Source organism: Papio anubis, chromosome 1, assembly GCF_008728515.1.
Source record: "Papio anubis isolate 15944 chromosome 1, Panubis1.0, whole genome shotgun sequence".
Classification (NCBI taxonomy): domain Eukaryota; kingdom Metazoa; phylum Chordata; class Mammalia; order Primates; family Cercopithecidae; genus Papio; species Papio anubis.
In genome coordinates, this window is record NC_044976.1 from 136,000,758 (window position 1) to 136,019,894 (window position 19,137).

General features: G+C 50.8%; 2 protein-coding genes across 4 annotated transcripts in view; both read left to right on the forward strand.

Annotated features, from left to right (window-relative positions):
* The first annotated feature begins 12,374 nt into the window (after positions 1–12,374).
* Positions 12,375–15,612, forward strand: LOC101011710 (left-right determination factor 1). The gene is made up of 4 exons (XM_021926680.2): positions 12,375–13,119; positions 13,864–14,110; positions 14,257–14,496; positions 14,808–15,612. The coding sequence occupies exons 1-4, from the start codon at positions 12,870–12,872 to the stop codon at positions 15,169–15,171; spliced, it is 1,101 nt and encodes a 366-aa protein (XP_021782372.1). The 5' UTR covers positions 12,375–12,869; the 3' UTR covers positions 15,172–15,612.
* A 3,263-nt stretch (positions 15,613–18,875) lies between these two features.
* The window catches only part of TMEM63A (transmembrane protein 63A), a 35,770-nt gene continuing 35,508 nt past the window's right edge, over positions 18,876–19,137 (forward strand). For 2 of the 3 annotated variants that reach the window (XM_021926694.2, XM_003893042.5), the window contains exon 1: positions 18,887–18,990. The gene's annotated coding sequence lies outside the window, so the exon portion shown is untranslated. Of the gene's footprint in view, positions 18,991–19,137 lie in introns of all 3 variants that reach the window. The other variant, XM_021926696.2, reaches the window with a different exon arrangement.

Below are 19,137 nucleotides of genomic sequence, written 5' to 3' on the forward strand. Positions count from 1 at the left end.
CGATCTCCTGACCTCGTGATCTGCCCGCCTTAGCCTCCCAAAGTGCTGGGATTACAGGCTTGAGCCACCGCACCTGGCCAATGGTTAGCATCTTTTTTTGGTTTTGTTTTTTGGAGATGGATTTTCACTCTTGTCGCCCAGGCTGGAGTGCAATGGTGTGATCTCGGCTCACTACAGCCTCTGCTTCCTGGGTTCAAGCCATTCTCCTGCCTCAGCCTCCCAAGTAGCTGGGATTATAGGCACCCACCACCACACCTGGCTAATTTTTTGTATTTTTAGTAGAGACGGGGTTCGGGCCTGTTGGCCAGGCTGCTCTCGAACTCCTGGCCTCAGGTGATTCACCCGGCTCGGCCTCCCAAAGTGCTGGGATTACAGGCATGAGTCACCGCGCCTGGCCGGTTAGCATCTTTTTATATGCTTTCTTGCCATCTGTATATCTTCTTTGGTGAGGTATCTGTTCAGGTCTTTTGCCCATTTTTTAATTGGGTGGTTAGTTTTCTTATTGTTGAACTTTATGAGTTCTTCAGGCCAGGCACGGTGACTCACACCTGTAATCCCAGTACTTTGGGAGGCCAAAGCAGGAGGATAACCTGAGGCAGGAGTTCAAGATGGGCCTGAAACCCATCTACAAAAAATACAAAAATTAGCTGGGCACAATGGTGCACCCCTGTAATCCCAGCACTTTGGGGGGCTGAGGTAGGAGGATCACTTGAGCTCAGGTGGTTGAGGCTATAGTGAGCCAGGATTGTGCCACTGCACTCCAGCCTGGGCAACAGAGTAAGACCCTGTAAGACCCTGCTTCAAAAATTCGAAAAAAAAAAAAAAAGAAAGAAAGAAAGAAAAAAGAGTTATTTGTATATTTTGAATAACAGTTCTTTATCAGCTATGTCTTTTCCAAATATTTTCTCCCTGTCTGTGACTTTTCTCATTCTCTTGACAGTGTCTTTTTCTTTTTCTTCTTGAAAGGTATGACTGAGGGAATGACAGTGTCTTTTGCAGAGCAGAGGTTAATTTTAATGAAGTCTAACTTTATATCAATTATTCCTTTCATGGGTCAAAAAATGTCATTGCCAAACTCAAGATGATCTATGTTTTCTACTATGTTTTCTTTTTGGAGTTTTATAGTTTTGTGTTTTATACATAGGTGTATGATCCATTTTGAGTTAATTTTTGGAGAGTTTTGATTAACGGAATATGTTTTCTGATTAAAGTTTGTCACAGACCACTGTTGAATCTGAGGATGGAGAATGGGAGCAGGAGGAGGCAGTTGCAGTTGCCCTGGCGGTGATGGAGAGTCACAAATGGATATAAAATGTGTTTTGGAAGTGAGACCAAGACACCTGCTGGGGACTGACTCTGAGGGATGTGGGATAGGAAGGAATTAAGAATGTGCCCTGGCCGGGCACAGTGGCTCATGCCTATAGTCCCAGCACTCTGGGAGGCCGAGGTGGGCAGATCACCTGAGGTCAGGAGTCCGAGACCAGCCTGGCCAACATGGTGAAACCCTGTCTCTACTAAAAATACAAAAATTAGCCGGGTGTTGTGGCATGAGCCTGTAATCCCAGCTACTCAGGAGGCGGAGGCAGGAGAATCGCTTGAACCTGGGAGGTGGAGGTTGCAGTGAGCCGATATCTCACCATTGCACTCCAGCCTGGGCAACAGAGCAAAACTCCGTCTCAAATAATAATAATAATAATAATAATAATAATAATAATAATAGCAACAACAATAAGCCCCAGGGCCGGGTGCGGTGGCTCATGCCTGTAATCTCAACAGTTTGGGAGGCCGAGGTGGATAGATCACCTGAAGTCAGGAGTTTGAGACCAGCCAGACCAACATGGTGAAACCCCACCTCCACTAAAAATATAAAATTAGCCAGGTGTGGTGGCACATGCCTGTAATCCCAGTTGCTTGAGAGGCTAAGGCAGGAGAATTGCTTGAACTTGGGAGATGGTGGTTGCAGTGAGCTGAGATCACGCCATTGCACTCTAGCCTGGGCAACAAGAGCAAAACTCTGTCTCAAAAACAAAACAAAAACAGAAACAAAAAACAACAGAATGAGCCCCAGGTCTGGAGGCCTGGCTGGGTGTACTGAGATGAGAACAGGTGTCAGTGGAAGGGCATTCGGGTAGATGGTTCTGGTGCCCAATGGAGAGGCCAGGCTTGCGGTGGGAGCCTGGGAAACAGCTGTGAATGGCTGGCATGTAAAATGGCACTTGGTATAGAGGAGAAGAGAGAAGCAGGCTCTTTCTATGACCTCTGGCTGTTTGCAACACGCAGTTCACACCCTGGGAACCTTCTGGCCAGGGGTTGGAGAGAGAGTGAGACACTATTAATTAATTCGCAGTACTGACTGGGTGTGGGCCAGGGCAAGGGGGATCAGTAGGGGCGGACTGAGGGCAAAGCCCTCAGACCTATTATCCCTCTGCAAACTCAGACCTCTTTCCTGAATGTAGATTTCCAATGGGTTCAAGAATTTTGCTGGGGAAATAAAATAATTGGGCAATCAGCCAGAAAAAGGCGAATGTGGATTGGGAGACTGTTTACAATGGACTGTTGCCTCTTCAGGAGGGAGGGCAGCCCCGTCCTTTGTCATGCAGAGGAAGGAGCCTGGCCTCCTAGGCCTGTGGGTCGGTGGGGGTGGGAGATCTGGCTGGTCTGCAGGGTGTGATAGGGCCCAAAAGGCCAGGAATTGTGAAGTCATCCTGAAGCCAGATCTGCTGTCCTGGAGGGCAGGAGGGGGCGGGGAATGGGAGAGCGAGAGGAAGCTCACCATCCTGACGGAGGGCCCAGCCCTGGGACTGAACTTGAGGACATGATGCAGGGAGGAGGCAGATGAGGAGTGGGACCTTGTGCCCTCGGGCAGCATCCTGCCCCGATAGGCCAGGATGTGACCCCAACCAGAGGCCAGGTTGCCAGGTGAGGGCCATGGGAAAACACGGGGGTCAGAGGTCATCCTGGGGCCTCCATGGGTGGGGCGAGCTGGACTCAGGCCTGGGCTCTGAGGTCAGCAAAGCTATGAGTCCAGGAGTGGAGTGGCTTCTAAGTCAGAGCCTAGTATCTGGGGTCTCCAGGGTGGCTTTTGTCCCCTCCCTGGGCAGGGGCAGACACTACTGAGAGTGCTCAGGAAATGCCAAAGGCCAGTCCAGGTGTCTTGGGCTGCTCCAACCCACACCATCAACCTCCCTGACCCCAGGCCTGGGGGCCCATGTGGTTTCCAGACATGCCCTGTGTGGGCCCTCACTGTTGTCCTTAAGTAGCTGAGACTCCCATGGAGGACAGTGGGGAACGAGGCAGGAATAAAGACCCATGTTTCAGGTCATCCAGCCCCTTCCTGGCAAGAGTGAGTTCTAAGTTCAGTCTCCAGTGTGCCACTCACCAGCTGTGTGGCCCTGGACAAGTCGCTGACCCTCCCTCTGATAGGCCGTCCACAAGTCAGTTGGTGAAGCCGGAAGAGGCTGGATTCCGAAAGAGGGCGAGGGAGGATGCTTCGCAGCCAGGTCCCAACAGCTGATGATGGCTGGACCTTGTTGCCCAAGATGGCTCCGTGTGGTTGGCTGGCACGCAGGTAATCCTCACTACGTGCTCGGGGCATAGATAGAATTGATGCCCCCATCTCATAGATAAGGAAGCTGAGGCACTGGCAGATGATGAATTCGTCCAAGGTCACCCAGCTAGGATTGCTCCTCCCCTGCCCCCCATAGTGCTCTCGTTAACAATCTGCAACCTTGGGCAAGGATCTTAGATGCTCTGGGCCTCCTTTATGAAATGTCAACAATGCCTTCCTCCCAGGGCATGGCGGACAGTGAAGGAGAAAAGGAGAGAGAAGTGACGTGAGGGGAGAAACCAGGCTTCCTGAAGGTGACTGCGGAACCACTGCAAGGGCAGCTCGGGCACCTGCGGGTTCCGGAGCTCGCCTTTGAGGAGTGCCTGCCTGTCCCAGGTCCCTGCAATGCACCTGTACTTCCTGTTGTTGAGGTTGCCCCTGTCTCCTCAGGTTCATTCAGGATACTGAAAAGCGGTAAAATCATCAACAAATATTTGCTTAAGTAATTGAAGAGAAAAGGAAGCCGGAAGAGGAGTTTATGGAGATTAAAGGCTTCTAGAAGTTCCTTCTTCAAGGCAAGATTTGAGGACAGGGACTGGTTTATGTAAGTGTTTCCCTTTGTGAACTTTTTTTTTTTTTTTTGAGACAAGGTCTCCCTCTATTGCCCAGGTTGGAGTGTAGTGATGCGATCTTGGCTCATTGCAATCTCTGCCTCCCGGGTTCAAGCAATTCTCGTGCCTCAGCCTCCCAAGTAAGCTGGAATTACAGGCACCTGCCCTCACACCTGGCTGATTTTTTGTATTTTTAGTAGAGACAGGGTTTTACCATGTTGCCCATGCTGGTCTCGAACTCCTGACCTCAGGTGATCTGCTCACTTTGGCCTTTCAAAGTGCTGGGGTTACAGGTGTGAGAAACTGCACCTGGCCTTCTTTGTCATTTATCAATCCTGGAAAGTCTTTTCTTTGAAAAGGGAAAGGAGATGTTTTTGGACGGAGCCACTGGGAAGCAGCAGCTTTCAGGAGGTGTGGAAGGAGGGAAAGTCAAGGCCAAAGTGTCCAGCTGTGGAGAGAGTGGCAGGAGCAGCCGTCAATCATGAAATCACTTTTACTCTGGCACAAGGTAGTGTGCACGTTGATGCTGCCACAGAGATGTGGTGGAATCAAAACACCGTCTAGCAGGAAGTGGTTCACTGATAGGCAGAGCTGAGGTATTACTTAAGCCACAAAGAGAAAAACAAACCAAGCCCCACTGCATGAGCCTGAGCAGATGGGGGCAGCTCCCCACACACAGGCAGGCCTGGATCTAGGGAGATCAGGAAGCCAGTGGCACCCACTTCATCTGCCAGGGGACAACTTGCTTCTGTTGCTGCTGGGTGGTGGTGAAACGCTGGGCTGGACTGTGGTTGCTCAGGCAGGAGACAGACGTCCCATTGAGGCCCTGGGGCTAGGAGGGCAGAGTGTTGGTGGGATAGGTCCCTAAATAAAGGGGACATAGGTCCTCTTATAATTTCCACCTCCAGCTCTCTGCATGCCTGAGGGTATTTCCTGAAAAGTTTGTATACAATGACTGCAAATAATCAAAATGAGTAACTGTAGAAGAAAATCAGAGGTGTAAATATTAGAAACGAGGAGTAGAATTATCACTATTAATTAGCAAATGACTTTTTTTCCTTCCCACGAAAGCAAACAAATCCATCTCTACACACTCTACTTCTGCATGGTTTTGAATTTTAAATAAATGGAATCATATTCATCTTTCATGTCTGGCTTCTGTTCAATGTTCTGTTTGTGACATTTGCCAATGTTGTAGACAGTTTTGGTTCATTTTCTTTGCCACAAATTATTCCATAAGACTACACTACATTTTATTTGTGCTTTACAGTGTTGATGGATATTTTTGGTGAGTTGCTTCAGTTTGGACTCTTATAAACAATGCTGCTGTATCATCAATCTTATGCATGCATTTCCAACTGAATGAAATGACTGTGCCTTTCTTCTTTCTTTCTTTCTTTTTTGAAATGGAGTCTCACTCTCTTGCTCAGGCTGGAAGTGCAGTGGCATGATCTCGGCTCACTGCAACCTCTGTGCCGCCCCCCCGGGGTTCAAGCGATTCTTTTGCCTCAGCCTCCTGAGTAGCTGGGATTACAGGCGCCCGCTGCCAGGCCAGCTAATTTTTGTAATTTTAATAGAGATGGGCTTTCACCATGTTGGCCATGCTGGTCATGAACTCCTGACCTCAGGTGATTCGCCTGCCTCAGCCTCCCAAAGTGCTGGGATTAGAGGTGTGAGCCACTGTGCCTGGCCCCTTTTTGTTTTTAAGAGACAGGGTCTTGCTCTGTTGCCCAGGCTGCTATATTGCAGTGGTGCAATCACGGCTCACTGTAGCCTAGAACTCCTGGGCTCAAGCAATCCTCCCACCTCAGCCTCCCGAGTAGCTGGGAGTACTAACAGGTATGTTCTACCACACCAGGCTGATTTTTTTTATAGTAGACATGAGGTCTTGCTATGTTGCTGAGGCTGGTCTTGAACTCCTGGCCTCAAACCATCCTTATACCTCAGCATCCCAAAGTGTTGGGATTATAGGCATGAGCCGTGGTGCCTGGCCACTGGGTCTTAAGTTTACGTGGTATCTTGAACTGTAGTAAATACTGCCGAGTTCTCTATGTGGTGTAGCACTTTACGCTCTCACCAGTGATATTTGAGAGTTCTCACTGCTCCAGATATTCATCAAATTGGTTTTACTCAACATCCATTATTATTATTTTTATTATTTAAAAACAGGGTCTCACTCTGTCACCCAGGTTTGGAGTGCCGTGGCACAATCATAGCTAACTGCAGCCTTAAACTCCTGAGTTCAAGTGATCCTCCTGTCTTAGCCTCCTGAGTAGCCAGGTGCATACCACCACACCTGACTAATTTTAAAAATTTTTTGTAGAGATGGAGGTCTTGTTATGTTGCCCAGGCTGGTCTTGAACTCTTGGCTTCGAGCAATCCTTCTGCCTTGGACCCTCAAAGTGCTGGAATTTAAGGCGTGATCCACCATGCCCGGCCTGTTCTCAATTTTTTTTTTTTTTGTCACCCAGGCTGGAATGCAGTGGTGTGATCTCGGCTCACTGCAACCTCTGCCTCCTGGGTTCAAGCAATTCTCCTGCCCCAGCCTCCCAAATAGCTGGGATTACAGGAGCATGCCACTATGCCCAGCTAATTTTTGTATTTTTAGTAGAGACGGGGTTTCACTATGTTGGTCAGGCTGGTCTCGAACTCTTGACCCCGTGATCTGCCTGCCTCAGCCTCCCAAAGTGGTGGGATTACAGGCGTGAGCCACCGCACCCAGCCCGTTCTTGATTTTTAAAAACTTCTATTATGGATTCTTCCTTACCATGATAAAATGTATTTAGCTCAACCATAAAGCTCATACTCAATGGGTAAATAGTAAAGGAGTCCTATTAAAACCAGGAATAAAACAATGCTATCCACTATCCTCACTTTTATTGAATATTGTTCTAGAAAAGCTACTAACTAATGGAGTTAGATATAGAAAAAAAAAAACCCAGAGGAATAAACTTTGAAAAAGAGGAATTAAATTATTAGTAGCAAATATTAAGATTTTGTACCTAGAAAATGCAAGAAATCAACTAAGAACTATTACAAACAATAAGAAGTTCCAGTAAAGTCTTCTGTGTACCAATTTTGAACTCAGTTTACTGGAATGTCTTATTGTTTGTAAGAAATTTGAAGAAGACTTCTATGTACCAATTGGTACCATAGCCTCAAATCTTCAGGCTGGGCACAATGACTCATGCCTGTAATCCCAGCACTTTGGGAGGCCTAGGCTGGTGGATCACTTGAGGTCAGGAGTTCAAGACCATGAAACCCTGACTCTACTAAAAATAAAAAACAGCCAGGTGTGGTGGTGTGTGCCTGTAATCCCAGCTACTCAGAGGCTGAGGCAGGAGAATCACTTGAACCTAGGAGGTGGAGGTGGCAGTGAGCAGAGATCGTGCCACTACACTCCAGCCTGGGTGACAGAGTGACTCTGTCTCAAGAAAAAAAAAAAAAAAGAAAAAGAAATCAAGTCTTTAATGACACAAACAACACTTAAGCAGTGTGATGGTATAAAAAAAAAATCCCATCTTCAATACAAATTAAAAGCAAACTACCCAGGAGATGATTTAACAAATTATATATAAGATGTTTTAACAAGTTATATACAAGACATAAGACAAACAATGAGGAAAGGCAAACTGTGTTCTTAGATGAGAAAATGCCAATGCTTCCTAATCTGTGAATTTAAAATAATTCAATAAAAACATTAGAGTATGACTAAAAAACAGCATAAACAAAGTATAAAACACAAATTATACATGGGAGAAATATTTGCAATGCATATAACAGAGAAAAGGCTAATGTCCCTGATATATAAAGAGTGTCTACAAATCAGTAAGAAAAAACAACTCAACAGAAAATTGACACAAGATATGAACAAACAGTTCTCAAAAGCAGAAATATAAGCTGAGCATGATGGCACACACCTATGTTCCCAGTTTCTCCAGAGGTTGAGACAGGAGAATTACTTGTGCCCAGGAGTTCGAGGCCAGTCTGGGCAACACAGCAAGACTTCCTCTCTATGAAGTATAAAAAATGTTGTCTGGGCACGGTGGTTCATGTCTGTAATCCCAGCACTTTGCGGGGCTGAGATGGGCAGATCACCTGAGGTTAGGAGTTCGAGACCAGCCTGGCCAACATGGTGAAACCCCATTTCTACTAAAAATACAAAAATTAGCCAGGCGTGGTAGTGGGTGCCTGTAATCCCAGCTACTTGGGAGGCTAAGACAGCAGAATCTCTTGAACCCCAGAGGAGGAGAATCTCTTAAACCCAGGAGGTGGAGGTTGCAGTGAGCTGAGATCCTGCCACTGCACTCCAGCCTAGGCAACACAGTGAGACTCTATCTCAAAATAACAACAACAACAAAAATAATATTAATAATAATAATTCAGCTGGGTGTGGTGGTGCACATCGGTGGTTCCAGTTACTCAGGAGACTGAGGCGGGAGGATCCCTTGAGCCCAGAAGGTTGAGGCTGCAGTGAGCTGAGATGGCACCACTGCACTCCAGGCTGGACAACAAAGTGAGACCCTGTCTCAAAAAATAAATAAATAAAGATAAAATAGAAATGTGCAGATGAGGAACAAAAAGAGACTGACATTCTTCCATATTCCCTTTCCTATCTTTTGAAAGTTGTGCTATTTGTATTAATTACAAACAAAAACAAAACAATTCAGTTTCAACACCAGAGGACAAAAAAGAAAAAGGAACCAAAAAAAAAAAAAAAAAAAGAGAAAAAGGAAAAAAAGAAACAATGCTAACCACAATTTAAAAAATTTAAACATTTAAAAAATTAAGAGAGACTCCTACTATTTATTGAGCACCTAGTGTGTACCAGGAGGCTGTGCTAGGCACTCTGTAGACATCTTGATTAACACAAACACTGCAAGAAAAATACATTATTCCCATTTTATAGGTGGAAACGTATTGAAGAATGTGGAAAACCTGCCAGTGGCTGGGTGTGGTAGCTCACACTTGTAATCCTAGCACTTTGGGAAGCCAAGGCAGGAGAATGGTTTGAGGCCAAGAGTTCAAGACCAACCTGGCCAACATAGTGAGACCCTCGTCTCAGAAAAAAAATTAAAAAATATGGCCAGGTGCGGTGGCTCATGCTTGCAATCCCAGAACTTTGGGAGGCCGAGGGGGGCAGATCACTTGAGGCCAGGAGTTTGGGACCAGACTGGCCAACACGGTGAAACCCCAGTCTCTACTAAAAATACAAAAAAATTAGTCAGGCATGGTGGCAGGCGCCTGTAATCCCAGCTACTCAGGAGGCTGAGGCAGGAGAATTGCTTGAACCCAGGTGGCGGAGGTTGCAGTGAACCAGGATCACACCATTGCACTCCAGCCTGAACTCCCTCTCAAAAAGAATAATTAAAAAAATTAATTTGAAAAAGTAAAAGAAAACCTGCCAGAGGCCACACAGCTAGTAAATGTGAGTGACATAGCAAGGTTTGAACTCGCTCTTGCCAAGAAGGGTATCATGCTGGAACCCCAAGCAGGCAAGCTGGGAGGGTACCACCTTGGAGAGACCAAAGAAAAGACCCAGAGACAGCAGGCGAGACATGAGCTTTATTCAAGGGACTTACACACAGGGGGAAGTCCAGGAGAGGCAGTTAGACAGGAGCAACCGCTGCTATTTGTGAAAAGCATGCAAGTTATGTAGAAATCTTTACATTGCAACTTTTGTTTGGTTGGTTGGTTGGGTTTTTTTGAGACAGAGTCTCACTCTGTTACCCAGGCTGGAGTGCAGTGGTGCAATCTCAGCTCACTGCAACCTCTGCCTCCCAGGTTCAAGCGCATCCCCTGTCTCAGCCTCCCGAGTAGCTGGGACTACAGGTGTCCTCCACCAAGCCCAGGTAATTTTTGTACTTTTAGTAGAGTCAAGGTTTTGCTATGTTGGCCAGGCTGGGCTCGAATTCTTGACCTCAAGTAATCTGCCCACCTTGGCCTCCCAAAGTGGTGGGATTATAGGCGTGAGCCACCACGCCCAGCCCAAAACCTTCACATTGCAACTTCCATCTAGCAACCTCTACTTAGCAGCTTCCACCTACCTCAAAACAATGGACCTCTGTTCCTTGTACAGACTGTGTTCCAAGTAACGGGCCAGGGGCCTGATGTTCTTCATAGTTAAACGGAATTAAACATCCAGGTTGGCTATTCCCAGGGTCCATAGCTTGGAACACTGAACAAACATCACCAAGAGACAGAAGGTCCTTGCCAGGCCATGCTTGAGTTGTTGGTGTCTGGCAAGATGTGCCCACCATACAAAGGCACTGGATGAACTAAAATGGGTCCTTATTCCTGGTTTGTTTCCCACCCTCCTCAGCCCAGACGGAGCCCCAGGGAAGGCCCCCCATGAGGCCAGAGTCTGAGCTACTCTGGGAGAACAGGAAGGGCCCACACAGGGGGTGCCTGGAACCACCAAGGAGCCACATGGGCCCCCAGGCCTGGGGTCAGGGAGGTTGATGGTGTGGGTTGGGGCAGCCCAGGACACCTGGACTGGCCTTGGGGCATTTCCTGAGCACTCTCAGAAGTATCTGCCCCTTCCCAGGAAGGGGGCAAAAGCCACCCTGGAGACCCCAGATGCTGGGCTCTGACTTAGAAACCACTCCACTCCTGGACTGTTAGCTTCGCTGACCTCAGAGCCCAGGCCTGAGTCCAGCTCGTCCCCATCCATGGAGGCCCCAGGATGACCTCTGACCCCTACGTTTTCCCACGGCCCTTACTTGGCAACCTGGCCTCTGGTTGGGGTCACATCCTGGACCACCAGGGGCAGGAGCGTGGTCAAGGGCACAGGGCCCCACTCCTCATCTACCTTCCTACCTGGGCCCCCTCCCCCTCTCCCCAGCATGGCCAGCCCACTGCCCTCCAGTGCCCTTAGTTCTGGGCCCAGGGCCAGGTCCAAATGTGCTCTGAGTCAGGGTAGGGATCACTTATTCCCTTGCCCCGCTCTCCTCCCATAGAAGATCTGGTTCTGGGGCCAGTTTACCATCTCAAGCCCAATCTGGGCAGACCCAGGTGGGGATGGTTGGGGAAGCCAGGCTCCTTCTTCTGCATGACAAAGGGTGGGGCTGCCCTCCCTCCTGGCAACACTTCAGACCATTGTAAACAGTCTCCCAATCCACATTCGCTTTCTTTTTCTGACCTCTGGCTAGCGTTGCCAGATGTGACAAATAAGGGTGAGGTGGCTCAAGCCTATAATCCGAGCACTTTGGGAGGCCGAGACGGGCGGATCACGAGGTCATCAGATTGAGACCATCCTGGCTAACATGGTGAAATCCCGGCTCTATAAAACTAGCGAGGCGGTGGCGAGCGCCTGTAGTCAGCTACTCGGGAGGCTGAGGCAGGAAGAATAAATGATAAACCTGGAAGGCCCGAGGAGCTTGCAGGTGGCGAGAGTCGTACTGCACTCCAACCTGGGCGACAGAGCGAGACTCCGTCTCAAAAAAAGAAAAAAGATAAAAGAAATTAAAATATAGGACTCTGGTGAAATTTGAATGTCAGGTAGACAATGAATAATTTTTTAGTATAATTATCTCCCAAATAGTGTCTTGTATTTTATCTGGTAGCCCTACCCCTGGCTGATCACCCAATTGTTTTATTTCCCCAGCAAAACTCTTTAACCAGATCACAAATCCACATTCAGGATAGAGGTCCTCTGTCTTGGGGGATTGTCCCCCTGCCCCAGCCTAGACCTGATCACCTGGATTGAGACCACCTGACTCCCTTTAGGGCATAGGTCAAAACTAGGCTGTAAATAATTTGAGTGTGCCAAGAACTTTGTGAATTGCAAGACCTGACTTTAGATGGACATTGATCATTAACTTTGTGAGCTTCAGGAAGTTGACACATCTCTGAGCCTCAGTTTTTTTTCAGCTCAAAAATTGGGAGAGGTTGCCATGAGCTGAGACTCAGCCATTGCACTCCAGCCTGGGCAACAAGAATGAAACTCTGCCTCAAAAGGAAAAAAAAACTGGGGGAGAAGGTAGCCTGGATATTCCTTTCAACTCTAAACTTTAATTCTGTGAACAGCAGGGATGAGGGAGAGGATGAGGCTCCTTCCTTATTGGACAAAACCCCATTGGTACTAAATGCTCCCAGGCTCCCTTGCCTAGGAAGGTATCCCCAGAACAGTGGGAAGTCTGGTTTCACAACTGGGGACCACCAGCTCAGGATCTCATGAGGCCCCAGGACCCTCTGAGCAGGGGCCCAGATGCTCATCCCTGCAGGCCAGATTGGCCCTTACATTGCCCAAGTCATTCTCGTTCCTGTCGATTGGTTGGTGGCAGCAAGGAACAAGCCTCTAGGTCCACTTACCAGCAACTGGGGGAACTGAGCCTTTTCAGAGAATGAGAGCCCCATGTCTACTCTAGGAAATGAGCTTTTTAATTTAACTGGTCAGGCCTCAACCCACATTAGGGGTTCACGACCATTGTACAGACAGCCGTAGCCAGCTGTTCACAGCCCAGACAGACTTGTCCTATCTAGACAGCCCCTCCTCCCAGCTCTGGGACCTGTCTGGCTGTGAGCTCCCAGGAGGTCCCAGGGGTGTGACCTCCCTCCCTCCTTCCCTCTCCACTCCTTGCCTCCTCCCTCCACCCCAGGCTATAAAGCTGCCCAGGCTTGGCTCTCAGCACATCCAGCTGCCTAAGACCCTCCTTCAGCCATCTCGAGGGACATTCCCATTCTGCCCACCGCTCCTTCCAGGCAGTGCCATGCGACCCCTGTGGCTCTGCTGGGCACTCTGGGTGCTGCCCCTGGCCGGCCCCGGGACGGCCCTGACTGGGGAGCAGCTCCTGGGCAGCCTGCTGCAGCAGCTGCAGCTCAGCGAGGCTCCGGTACTGGACAGGGCCGACATGGAGGAGCTGGTCATCCCCGCCCACGTGAGGGCCCAATACGTGACCCTGCTGCAGCGCAGCCACAGGGACCGCTCCCGCGGCAAGAGGTTCAGCCAGAGCTTCCGAGGTGAGGCCCTCCCTCCCTGCTGCCCCTGGTCCCATGGGGCAGGTCAGATGTGTCCACTCCGGTGGCGTCAAAAGCTCCTGGCCTTGCAGAGGTCTGTGGGAGGCTGGGTGAGGGCCACAGTCTAAAGGGCAGTGAGGTAGGGCTGGGCCTGTGAGGATGGCGGGGCCTCAGCATGCAGTGGTGGACACAGTCAGGACTCCCGGGGTCTGTTTTCATACTGCCACTCTGGTCTGAGCTCTACTTGGAGCATATTGCTTTAAAATCATCTCACAACCATTCCCTTATGTGGAACTGGGGTATAACTATGTCTTGCCCGCCTTCCAGCATTGTGAACATCAAAATGAGTCATTGTAAATAGAAGCGCGTTTGGGTAACTGGAAAATACTGCACTTAAGTAGACTACCTGGGTTATACCTGGCTGTCAGGGGTGCAGCCTCTCACCTCCCTAGCTCCTCAGTGCGCAGAGCTAGACCCAAGGCCAGGCACCTGGGTGAGGATTCTGCTCCCAGCATCTCAGTTGAGGCAAACTTGCTAGCCCAGGGTCCCACAGGCGCCCCTGCATGCTGGATTGAGATGATTACTAAACAAGGCCCAAATCCAAGGGAGATTTTTAAACTGGGTTTGCCCCAGAGATAGAACAGGGGCCGGTGTCTCCTTGGCCTGGCTGCCAGCTCATTGTCCCTGCCATCCTCAGAGTTTCCCCGGAGTCCAGGGAGGCCCTGCTGACCCTGCTCTTGTCCCCAGAGGTGGCCGGCAGGTTCCTGGCGTCGGAGGCCAGCACCCACCTGCTGGTGTTCGGCATGGAGCAGCGGCTGCCGCCCAACAGCGAGCTGGTGCAGGCCGTACTGCGGCTCTTCCAGGAGCCGGTCCCCAAGGCCACGCTGCACAGGCACGGGCGGCTGTCCCCGCGCAGCGCCCGGGCCCGGGTGACCGTCGAGTGGCTTCGCGTCCGCGACGACGGCTCCAACCGCACTTCTCTCATCGACTCCAGGTGGGGGTCGCGCGGGCGCGCAGGGCAGGGGGAGGGGGCTGCTCGGCCTGGTTTGGGGGCGGGGACGCGGGGGGCGGAGCGGGGTCCTCCGGGCCAGTCCCAGTCCCCGCCCTCACGCGGCGCTGGGTCTCTGTGTCGTGTCTCAGGCTGGTGTCCGTCCACGAGAGCGGCTGGAAGGTCTTCGACGTGACCGAGGCCGTGAACTTCTGGCAGCAGCTGAGCCGGCCCCGGCAGCCGCTGCTGCTACAGGTGTCGGTGCAGAGGGAGCATCCGGGCCCACTGGCGTCCGGCGCCCACAAGCTGGTCCGCTTTGCCTCGCAGGGGGCGCCGGCCGGGCTTGGGGAGCCCCAGCTGGAGCTGCACACCCTGGACCTCGGAGACTACGGGTAGGTGCTGAGGGTTAAACTGGTGAGCCGAATAAAGAGACAGAGAGGCAATTAGATTTGTTTTGAAATGGACAACTTTTCAGAGTGCTTTGGGAATGAATGAGACAGCGTATACAATTCTTCCTCTGACTCTTAGGAGGTCTTCAGTAAATATCAGTTATTAATTTTCAAGTTATTTGTAGCTGTCTATCCTATATCACAAACATCCAGCTTTTTGAAGTTGAGAGATGGATCATAAATCTCCATCCCAGATGCCCTCTGACCTCAGCCTTCCCAGCTGACTGCTGACCCTGCTCTCTTTGCCCACACAGAGCTCAGGGCGACTGTGACCCTGAAGCACCAGTGACCGAGGGCACCCGTTGCTGCCGCCAGGAGATGTACATTGACCTGCAGGGGATGAAGTGGGCCGATAACTGGGTGCTGGAGCCCCCGGGCTTCCTGGCTTATGAGTGTGTGGGCACCTGCCAGCAGCCCCCGGAGGCCCTGGCCTTCAAGTGGCCGTTTCTGGGGCCACGACAGTGCATCGCCTCGGAGACTGCCTCGCTGCCCATGATCGTCAGCATCAAGGAGGGAGGCAGGACCAGGCCCCAGGTGGTCAGCCTGCCCAACATGAGGGTGCAGAAGTGCAGCTGTGCCTCGGATGGGGCACTCGTGCCAAGGGGACTCCAGCCGTAGGCGCCTGGTGTAGCCACCGAGGGACTTGACTTGTGTGTGTTTCTGAAGTGTTCTAGGGTACCAGGAGAGCTGGTGATGACTGAATTGCTGATGGACAAATGCTCTGTGCTCTCTAGTGAGCCCTGAATTTGCTTCCCTTGACAAGTTACCTCACCTAGTTTGTGCTTCTCAGGAATGAGAGTCCTTGGCCACTGGGGAGCCCTTGCTCAGTTTTCTCTATTCTTATTATTCGCTGCACTATATTCTAAGCACTTACATGTGGAGATACTGTAACCTGAGGGCAGAAACCCCAATGTGTCATTGTTTACTTGTCCTGTCACTGGATCTGGGCTAAACTCCTCCACCACTATGGACCTAAGACTTGGGGTTAAGTGTGGGTTGTGCAACCCCAATTCAGATAATAAAGACTTTGTAAAACATGAATAAAACACATTTTATTCTGTAATTTTGTAATTTTCTATTTTATTTTAATTAATTATTTTTGAGACGGAGTCTTGCTCTGTCACCCAGGCTGGAGTGCAGTGGCCGAATCTCAACTCACTGCAGCCTCCGCCTTCCAGGTTCAAGCGATTCTCATTCCTCAGCATCTTGAATAACTGGGATTACAGGCATGTGCCACCATGCCAGGCTAATTTTTTGTATTTTTAGTAGAGATGGGGTTTTGCCATGTTGCCCACACTTGTCTGGAACTCCTGACCTCAAGTCATTCGGCAGCCTCAGCCTCCCAAAGTGCTGGGATTACAGGCATGACCTACTGCGCCGGGCTGTAATTTTCCATTTTAATCAAAGCTCTGCAAATTGAGGAAGGAGCAGAAAGTTCTACAGAGATTAGGTCAACCTAATCGTAAACTAAGGAAAGAGCTTGAGTTGGCCAAGATTTGGTAAAGATCTTGGTTAAGTAATACAGGAAACTAGGATTAAAATGCTTTCAGGGCCAGCACCATGGCTCACTCCTGTAATCGCAGCACTTTGGGAGGCCGAGGTGGGCGGATCACTTGAGGCCAGGAGTTCAAGACCAGCCTGGCCAACATGGCGAGACTGCGTTTCTATTAAAAATACAAAAATTAGCTGGGCATGGTGGTGTGCGCTTGTAATTCCAGCTGCTCGGGAAGTTGAGGCATGAGAATCACTTAAACCCAGGAGGCGGAAGTTGCAGTGAGCTGAGATCACACCACTGTACTCCAGCCTGGGCAACAGAGCAAGATTCTGTCTCAAAAATAAAATAAAATAAAATAAAAGTAAAATGCATTCTGATTCTAGTATCTGTGGTGCCTGTCCTCTCAGAATTGATACAGAAATCTTTCTGTTCTTGACACTTTGACTTTCCTGGGCATAGTGATTGGGCTTTATTTCAATCCTACTTGCATCATAATAAAACCTGTGATCAAAATAATCATCTATATTTAGAGAAGAAAATAAAGCTCCAGAGGATCTGGAATTTATAGCTATAAGAGCTGTGCAACTGGGCGCGGTGGCTCACGTTTGTAATCCTGAGGATCACCTGAGGTTGAGAGTTTGAGACCAGCCTGACCAACATGGAGAAACCCCGTCTCTACTAAAAGTACAAAATTAGCCGGGTGTGGTGGCACATGCCTGTAATCCCAGCTACTCAGGAGGCTGAGGCAGGAGAATCACTTGAAGCCAGGAAGTAGAGGTTGCAGTGAGCCGAGATCACACCACTGCACTACAGCCTGAGCGACAGAGCGAGACTCTGTCTCAATAAGTTAATTAATTAATTAATTAAAAATTTAAAAATAAAACAGATTTTACAAACACTTCACACAACTGACATAACAAAGGTTGTGCCTATCTCAACTCACATTCCGATCCATCAAGGCCTTCTCTTGATTTTGAAATAACCTTAACCTACTCAAGAACAAATTTAGAAATCCTTTCTTTCTCTGAAATCTTTGTCAGTGGCTCCAGCATTCTAATTACCAAGACCGGAACCTTGCACTTGCCTGGACCCTGCCCCAATGAATGGTGCCCCCACAGACCAGACATGTGGGGGCACCATTCATTGAGGCAGGGAAGGGAGGAGGACAGGCAGGTGCGGGAGTGGGGAGTGGAAAGAAGATTGGACAGGGACAGTCTCAGGAGCCAACGAGGAGTCCAGGGGCCACACCCAGGACTCTGCAGATGGTCAGATGTGGAGGTAAGAGAGTGGGGAGGGGATGGCCAGGCCCAGCTTTGGAGGGACAAGGGCAGAGATGATACTGGGTGGAGGTGGGCACAGAGGAAAAACCCTGGGAAATAACTAGTGGATAGAGGTTTGGGGAGAGAAGGGGAAGCCAGATGGGACAGAAAAGAACTGAGAGAGGCAGGAAAAGACCCTCCCCACCCGACCCCTGAACAGCCACAGACTGGCGCTAGAATCAGGGACAAGGAGGTAATGAGGAATTTTTTTTTTTTTTTTTTTTTTTTGGAGACGGAGTTTCACTCTTGTTGCCCAGGCTGGAGTTCAATGGCGCGATCTCGGGTCACTGTACCTCCGCCTCCCAGGTTCAAGCGATTCTCCTGCCTCATCCTCCCTAGTAGCTGGGATTACAGGCATGTGCCACCACGCCTGGCTAATTTTGTATTTTTAGTAGAGACGGGGTTTCTCCACGCTGGTCAGGCTGGTCTCAAACTCCCGACCTCAGGTGATCCGCCCGCCTCGGCCTCCCAAAGTGCTGGTATTACAGTCATGAGCCACGGCGCCCGGCCGTAAGAAGGATGTTTTTATACCGTTACAGAAAAAGATGAAAGCTCAGAAATGGAAGAGGTCGGAGAACCCGCAAAGCCGTGCACGTGGGGTGAGGACTGCTCAGAACTCAGAGAGGTTTGGTGCTAGAAAGGACCTGAGAGGAAGCTTTGGTCCAACCACTCGTTTCACAGATAGGGAAACAGGGGCCTGCGGATGGGCTGCTTTGCTCCTTGATTCCCAGGGCGCGCTGTCCTCCCCGAACCCAGCCTCGCTTCCTGCGCAGCGCCCAGCAGTCCCTGGCGCGGCGGGCCGGCCCTGCTCTTGCGAGCTTGCGGTCCAGTTGTAGAGGCCACCGGCTTCCTGGAAACATCTGGCTCCGGACCGGGAGGCATGCCGCGCTCTCGGAGCTGGGCTGGAGTAGGTGCCCTTGGCGGCCCTGGCTCTGGCAGTAATGGACTTGGCCCTAGGGAGCGATGGAAATGCTGCGACCCGCCCCCACATTTTTGCCCGAACGAAGACCCTCCGGGCTTTCACGGTCCGGCCTTCTACAGCGGCGGGGGAGCCGCGGCCTCTCGCAGGGCGCTCCGCGCGGTCCCCGACTGCCCGGAGCCGAGGTGCAGGCTGAATCCTGTTGAGCTCTCCATGCTACCACCCCGCCACCTCCACCCTCCCGGGGCGGGTCTAAGAGCTCTTCGGGGAAATTCAAAGCACCACAGGGACCAACGTTTGCAGATGCTCTCCCTGCGCTGCGACCACCCTGTGCTTGGCCCAGGTCTCCCGGAGGCGTCCAGGCGTGCAGGGGGACGGAAGAGGGTGCACCCCAACGGATCCCTTCTCGGCCTCTGGACTTGAGCTGGCCGGTCCGGGGCTTGCAGACCTCCGGGAGGACCTGCGGGGCTAAGCGACGATCGGGAGGCCAGGCCAGGGCAGAGGACCGCCGAGGGCCACCGCGGAAGGCGCAGTCGGCTGCGTCCAGGCTCGCGCCGGCGCGGGCGAAGGCTCCAAATTGGGCAAGCTGTGGACGCAGCTCTGCGCATGTGCAGGAGGCGCCCGAGTTTCACTTTGTAACTTTTAAGTGGTCGGAACACGCCCCGCCCGGCTGGGTCCCGCCAGAGACGACGCCGCCGCCGCAGGTACAGGGGACAGGGGACGTGAAGGGGGGAATGCACCCTCCACCTTTCTCGGGACGTGCGGGGCCGGGTACACGTCGGGGTGCTCCCCAAGTGTCCGGTTCCGGGACGGCTCCCAGCCTCCGCAGACACCGAAGCCCCCGACCCCAA

What these genes read in the sequence shown, in the direction of transcription:
- LOC101011710 (XM_021926680.2), top strand. Translation starts at nt 12,870, where the DNA reads ATGCGACCCCTGTGGCTCTGCTGGGCACTCTGGGTGCTGCCCCTGGCC. An exon ending in GTTCAGCCAGAGCTTCCGAG is followed by an intron (nt 13,120 to 13,863) that starts GTGAGGCCCTCC and finishes TCTTGTCCCCAG; the next exon opens with AGGTGGCCGGCAGGTTCCTG. An exon ending in CTGGACCTCGGAGACTACGG is followed by an intron (nt 14,497 to 14,807) that starts GTAGGTGCTGAG and finishes TTGCCCACACAG; the next exon opens with AGCTCAGGGCGACTGTGACC.